We start from the raw sequence: 7,481 nt of genomic DNA on the forward strand, positions 1-7,481 counted from the left end.
ATTTTCTCATACTGAAAATAAAACTGAAAACAATTTTATACACTGTAAATTCAAGTGTATTATTTCAGCTCTTCTTACACATTTCTTGCCGTTTTAAATCACATCATTTAACATGATTGAACGTATTAATTTTTAATTTTATACAATTAAACATGTTAAATGACGTTATTTAACACGGAAGTGACATGTAAAAAGAGCTTCAGTCAAATGTGACATTTTTAGATACGTTTACGCGTGTAAAAATAATACACTTGGATTTGCAGTGTAAACATATGCTGTTTCGCAAATTGGCCAAAATATTTTGCTAAAGCCTCAAGCTTCAGAGCACGCAGTGGTATTTGTTCGAGCGGATAAAAGTGACTGTTCGAGCGCATTACATTACCGAAATCCGACTGTGTGATATCTTATGCTCACCTGTAAGATCTCCATTTTCTGAAACAGAATACATCAGGGCCTTTACTTTCTTTCGCATATGACATATATTATTAACTTAGAATTATTTTCTTCACAAGCGTAATCAATGTCATTTATATGTATAATTTATCAATTATATCTACTATTATCTGCTGGAAATTTGCGTTTAATGTAATAAGCTTCTTCTACATATTGTGGACATGGAACACACAGTACACACATAAACTTCAAGGTAAAGGTATGACACAAATGATAAAAAAAGATGCAAACAAGAATAACGGTGGGTACAATAATAAACAATAGGGCACAAATGACAAGTAATTATTCTCACGGTGTGATGTGTTCTGATCACAGTGTACTGTTTTCGGAAAAAATTGCATTTAATCCTCCTCTTAAAAAATTAAAAAGAAATAGATTGTATCTCGTACCTTCCCAACCCCTGGTTTGTCGATACCATTCGGTTTCAAATCGGGCTTATCCTTGAAAATAACAAGAAAAAAAATGATTTATCCTACGAAGACATAATTTTCATAACTTATGAAAGAAGAGAAGAAAAGAAGTCGAATCGGCATTAAATAGTTACATGTAATAAATTATAAAAATTTTGTTTTATAAGTAATTAAAAAATAAGATCACTTATTTTATTAGGAAAAACAATATATTACATTAATACATGAATACATTGTTGTTAAGTTATTATCAAATAAGTATAAAAATTTAAATTGACGAAAGATGAATCTATGTATTAGTGTTGGTATATGTTTGTGTATGTGTGTGTACCTCGACGCGAGAAACAATTTCAGAGTCCGATTCCTCGAGAATGGCCTCCGTGCTGATAATGCTGGACTCAATTACACTCACCACTTCCTCCTCTTCCTCCACTTCCTCCTCATATTCCTCCGATCTCCCGCCATCATCGTCGCTCCACGTTGAACTTATTACCTTATGTATCGAGATATAATTTTTCAACGATATGCCAATTGTCGCGTCGAGGAATCGAAAGATCGATCATTTTTTGCGAATTACATAGTAGATGCTCTATGAATTATGTGATTCATTTCGTATTAATTTAATTGTACATCGATAATCAATTGCAAATAAATAATTATCTAAAATTAAAATTCATTTTTCTTTTTTCTTCTAATATTGCTCTCTTTTTATACAACAATCATTATTTTTAGATAATTACAAATATAAAGGAGCACACTGTGTAATAAATTCTGCAAAACGATTAATCTTTCTGTATCTGTATTAAGTTGTATGTGGCTAGTGTAAGAGTAATTTGTTAATCACAAAAAGGTGTAACGGAAGGAATAGGGAAACAACAGAAAACGATTAAAAATTAAATAAAATTTTGATTAATCCTCTCATGTCGGCGGCTACCTTCTTTTCCTCTTTCTTCTCCTCCTTCTTTTCTTCGGCCTTTTTCTCCACCTTCTTCTCTTCCTTCTTTTCCTCTTCTTTCTTCTCCTCTTTCTTCTCGACCTTCTTCTTCTTCTTCTCTTCCTCCTCCTCGTCCTTCTTCTTCTCCTCTTTCTTCTGCAATTTAATGAGGGGATTGCATGCAACAGTGGGGAACATATTACACTTACGAATGATCTTCGAATTTATCAAGAAGACGATGATTTAATCACATTAGATATTCATACTTGAGCAACATGCTAATTTTTTAACGGGGTACTTGGATCAATTATTATTAGAGATACAATACGTTTTAAGTTTACGTGAAATTCACAAAAAAGGGGAAACAATTACAATTTAAATTCAACATGTTAATTTTTCACTGAAGTGTGAATTCTTTTTGCAATATATTGGAATATAAATTTAAACAAAGACAGAAAAAGTGACCAAGAAAAGAAACTTACATCCACGTATAGATCGTAATCCGTGATCATATTAAATAAAATTGCCTACCTTGACGACGAGACGAGCCGACGATTCGTCTTGACCGTATTCGTTGCTCACGACGACTTTATATGATCCCGTAAATTCTGTCGATGCAGAGGTAATGGTCAATTTCATATCCAGACCGTTGAAGGAGATCATGATGTCCTTTGACGCTTTGACGACCGTTGAATCTCTGTAATCATATTGCAACTATTATTGAAACAATCTGTAGAACAATCTAAGGAAATTCTCGTAATATAAGAAAAAGCAAAAAATACGATTGCTAGCTGAGACAAATTGTTTTAGATAATATTGATAATTTCCATTCTTATATTGTTATGGTATACAATTTCTAAGTTAAATAAAATACTATATTTTTGTATCAAGAAATTTGCAAATTATTTTTAAAATGCAATTTTTATATTAATTACGTACCTAGTCCATGTGACAGTGACCTTTCGGTCTTGCGTTGCAAGAGTGGCGACGAGCTCGACCGTCTTGCCTTCCTCGACAGTCTGGAAATAGAAATCAGCACACGACAATGAATTAATGAAAGAAACTTTGTTTTAACAATATTATCTTTTTATCAAAATAAATGTAAAATCAAAAAGCGCTGCATTTACCAATAAACATACTTACAATTGATTTGAGGCCGGTAACAATTTTTGGTTTTTCTCCTTGGTCTGGAATTTCCGTCACTTCCACTACTTGCGACGTGGCTTCGCCCTTTTCGTTGCGCGCCACCAATTTGTACGTACCCTTGTCTGTCGCCGACATTTGTTCGATTTCGAGTTTCACGGCAAATTCACCCTATTCGAAGAAATCAGCTGATCAAAATTCATATAATATTTTTTTTTTAATAATAATTACATCGTGTATACTGAATATTATTTAAATGCTACTTTTTAGTTGTACGCGATATGTCGCAGTGACAATAAACGTAAAAGAAAATAATTCCGTTCTGGTTATTCTGTTAAATTTTAAATTCTAAATATATTTCTATTTAATATTGATTTACTTTAATACAAAATAATGTTTTATTATATGGAACTCACTTCTTTGACTTGCTCGACATGCAACTTGTGTCTAGTATCCTCTTTAACGGCCTGAGTTTCCTTAAACCACGTACACTCAGGTGCGAATTGAGAAAGAACGTGACATTCAATCACGACCGTCTTCTTCTTGACAATCTTTACTACCTTTGGCTTCTCTTTAATTACGGGTATAACTAAAATCGCAATCGAAAAATTGATTAATATTCTAATCTATCTTCAAATTTTTCTGTTACGGTCTGTGCTTTACGTAGTTTTTAAAGAACTTATTGTTGAAATGTAACATTTTCATTTATTATATTCCAATAAATATAACGGGAAATTGGGATCAGTATAAGTATTTATTAATTAACTCATAATATCTTTCCAACATTTATGAACACATCCTCAGAAAAACTAAACATATTTGAAATTAAAAGTTGAATAATTAAATCTAAATCAATTATTTTTAATTATAAAAAACTAATTGTGTTATTATCGCTTTGAATAATGTTTAATATAAGAAATGTGAACTTACTTTCGACGTTTAACGTAAGATTGGCATTGAGTTCGCCAAGGTCGTTCTTAATGTTGCACTTGTAAAGGCCGGAATCGTCTGGTCCAGGATCGTTCAGAGACAATTTGATATAATAAACATCGTCCTTCTCTTCAACGATGCTGAGGGAAATCTTCGAGGACTCCTTCACCACTTGGCCGGCGCGGGTCCATACAATCTGCGGCTTCGGCTTCGCCTTCACCTTGCAGTCCATGACGACAAGCTTGCCCTTATTATGCGACCGTATCCGTGGTTTCTCCACAAACGTCGGCCCGTCTCCCTCCGGTTCCGGTTCCGCCTCGATATTCAAATTCAAATTGGCGTTGCTCTCGCCATGCTCGTTCTTCACGTGACATCTGTAAGTGCCGCCGTCTGGTCCCGATGGATCCTGTTGTCAGGAAAAAAATAGAAAGATTTAATTAAAATTCGGAAATTAGTAAAATCAAGAGACACGGTAGTGTCTCGCGTCAAGTACACGCGAAACGAGACGCACCGTGACTCTTTTACGCGACGCGATGACTTGCAAGTACCCGAGATGTTGAGATCTTAATAATGAGTGAACGAAGTTCTAAGTAGGCTTGATCGATATAATCTACGGCACTGATAATTCGGAAGAAAAAAATTTTAAGCCAAAAATCTGTATGAAAGGAAGTCAGAATTAGATGTTTGAGAACTTGAAGAACAGAGATTTACTTCCATACTGTAATAATTAAATAAAATCAATTTAAATTATTTTCGCTTTTAACCAACTTTTTAGAGAATTACTTTTATCTCCATGATAAGTTCATATATGTCCTCCTCGACCGTCTTAGTCTTGATCGAGATCTTTGACGACTCCTTGACCACGCTGGTGCCGCGGAACCACGTGACCTCCGGCTTGGGATTTGCCTTGCACTTGCACTTCATGGTGATCAGCGTGCCGGTCTCATTCGGGAGGATGCGAGGTTTCTCGATGAAGGACGGAGCGCAACCCGCGCCCTCCTCTGCATCTTGGAAAGATCCACGGTTAGACATCGTCGGTGAAGATACGGGCGCCGTTTCCGGGATACACCGGAAACGCGATCTTCGCCGCGGTCGCGGGTCATCGGTCGACCCGCGACCGCGACTCCCCGCTGACGTTAGTCATGTTGTTGGCAGCTCAATGAGTTATGAAGCGAATTAAGATACAGAGACTTCACGATTGGTTAGCAATAGCGCGACTGTGCTTACCTGATGAACCGACCTATCGCCAATCATCGTAATCGAGAAAAATCGGCTCGTACACCTTTACCGCGCGTTCATAGAATGCATTATATACGTACGACGGAAACATGGGAAAAGTCGAGGACTCGTCATGGACGAAGTCGACGAGAGGGATCTCATTGTCCGAGCAGTTTGCAGCTTTAAGATCAATTTTTGACAAAAAATAAAATTAATATTATATAAAATAAAATAATATATTTAACGTTGCTGCTTCTATATTTTTAAAACTTGTTGGATTGTAACTGATCGCGATTGAAGAACTGCTAATTCTTTTTGGAATAACTTTTCAAGTTTGATAAATATCTCGGAGTGCCAATGAGAGCCCCCTCTCGTACGCTTCGAGGGGGACTTGCCTTGGAAATTGAGGGAGATGTTGGCGTTACTCTCGCCGAAGTTGTTAAAGGCGTTGCAACGGTAATTCCCACCGTCACCCTTGGTCGGATTCGTGATCTCGAGGGTCAGCAGATACGTGTCCTTGCCGGTGGCCTTGCGCGACATCTTCACGCGTTTACTGTCGGCAATCGTTTTCTGACCCTGGTACCACGTTATGTCCGGCACCGGATGTGCCTCCAGGATGCATTCCATGATGAGTAAGTCGCCCTCCTGGCGGATCGTCGGCTTCTTCGGGAAGCGCGGCGGCTTACCGTCCGGTATTCTGCGTAAATCGACACGTCAGACGAGAAATTCGTCGATTCGTTTTCTGATCGATCGAATCTAATGCCATCTCGCACGATGACGTTGTCTCTCATCTGCCGGCCACGCCACGCGATGTTCCCGAAAACGCGACGCGATAAAAGTCGCAGGCTCTCTTTTAGTCTCGAATTTCCAAATCAATTTGTCCAAATTTTTTAATCCCAAACAGTAGTTTACGTTTTTATTTCAAAGAGAACGTGCGACTTTTGTACATGCAGGCATTCGTAAATTGTTGTAAAAAAACTGCGAGCATTTCTAAGAAAGAAAGATTTTGGCTTGAATATAATAATCTGAAAAATATTGAAGAATTGGAAGAAGCGTGAACGGAATGTGCGAATACCTGCATTCATAATCTGATCGACTAACTTTTAACTTCTCTTATTTTACAATACATTTGTCGTTATTTAGTTTATAATAGAGAAATAGAGCCGATTTTACGATTTACGATATATGTAACGTCCGTAATAATTGACTGTAATAAATGTAAAGAATTCTAATTCGACCATTATTACAACTACTATTGTAATTATTATTTTTGCATTGCAAATCATTGAAAGCTACACTAAATTATCGCTGCGCTTCCGCAGCGCGCCGCGTCGAGCCGAAGAAGAACGCGAAAAAGTGTCGAATCGTGGCGCGGCAGAATATAACGCCGAGAACAGATCAGAACAGATCGTCTCTCGATGCCTACTTGAGCCTGTCGCCACCCTCGAAGTTCAAATTAATGGTCGCCACCCCCTGGCCGTGCTTGTTCTTCGCCACGGCCCTATACTCCCCCGCATCCCCCTTCGCCACGCTGTCGATCCTCAGCCTCGCGAGGTGGTACAGCTTCTGATCGAGTTCCAGCGATGTGTTGAACCGCCCGCCGTCTTTCACTTCCTCGGTACCGTGATACCTGCGATCGCCGTCAACGTGCCAAGTCGAAACAACCACCGTATATTGATTTGCGTCGCGGGTCACGCGCTCGGAAGTGCACATCGTGTTTATAAACTTTGAACCATTGAATTAAGATACATCGAGATGCATTATCGAAATCGTACGTAAGTTCGAAAATATCTGTCTCAAATATCGTTCTTTTTGTAATTACACCCTTAGTGAAAAAATGTCTCAAAATTTTTCATATTATAAGTCAAAATTTTTATAAAAATTTTCAGAATGCTCAGAAGTTTTCAGATTTTTTAATTAGAATGCTTTTCAATAAAACTCAAATCAAAATAAGAATAAAATATTTCAGATTTTTTCTGCCAACATATATTTGTACAAATCTGAATAAATATGTAAAAATCTGTGCAATTTATCAGAAATTTTCATACATACGGATACTTAAAATATCTGAAAATCCTCATCCAATTATTTCTGAAAGTATCTGAGAAATTTTATATATTTTTCAGAATTTTTCATGAGTCTCAATTCTTACAAAATTTTTGAGAAAATATGAGAAATTCTTTACCCAGAACATCAAAAAATGTTAGAAAACAGTTTGGAACAGTATAAGTTCCAATAGAAAATCCGTACGAATAAACCGGGCTAACTAAGAACCAGCGCGGTAAATGATGCGCGAAAGATTTATTTATATTATTATTTTACATGTTTTCCAACCTTTGACTGCGTGCCGACTAGATTTGTCAGACTTGAAACACAGCTCCGGTTGGAGTAGT

The 7,481-nt window shown here is 37.0% G+C and overlaps 1 protein-coding gene across 1 annotated transcript; it reads right to left on the reverse strand.

Annotated features, from left to right (window-relative positions):
* Positions 1–414: 414 nt before the first annotated feature.
* Positions 415–6,801, reverse strand: LOC112466079 (muscle M-line assembly protein unc-89-like; the record flags this gene model as incomplete). Its single annotated transcript, XM_025033962.1, has 12 exons — positions 6,515–6,801; positions 5,484–5,785; positions 4,654–4,871; positions 3,871–4,276; positions 3,357–3,529; positions 2,941–3,111; positions 2,737–2,816; positions 2,329–2,494; positions 1,798–1,953; positions 1,195–1,356; positions 843–893; positions 415–432 (listed from the first exon to the last, which is right to left on the reverse strand). Coding segments are annotated over exons 1-12 (2,190 nt in total), but the record flags the coding sequence as incomplete, so codon positions are not given.
* Between the last annotated feature and the right edge of the window lie 680 nt (positions 6,802–7,481).

This window comes from Temnothorax curvispinosus, unplaced genomic scaffold, assembly GCF_003070985.1.
Source record: "Temnothorax curvispinosus isolate PA1 unplaced genomic scaffold, ASM307098v1 QBEX01015808.1, whole genome shotgun sequence".
Taxonomy (NCBI): domain Eukaryota; kingdom Metazoa; phylum Arthropoda; class Insecta; order Hymenoptera; family Formicidae; genus Temnothorax; species Temnothorax curvispinosus.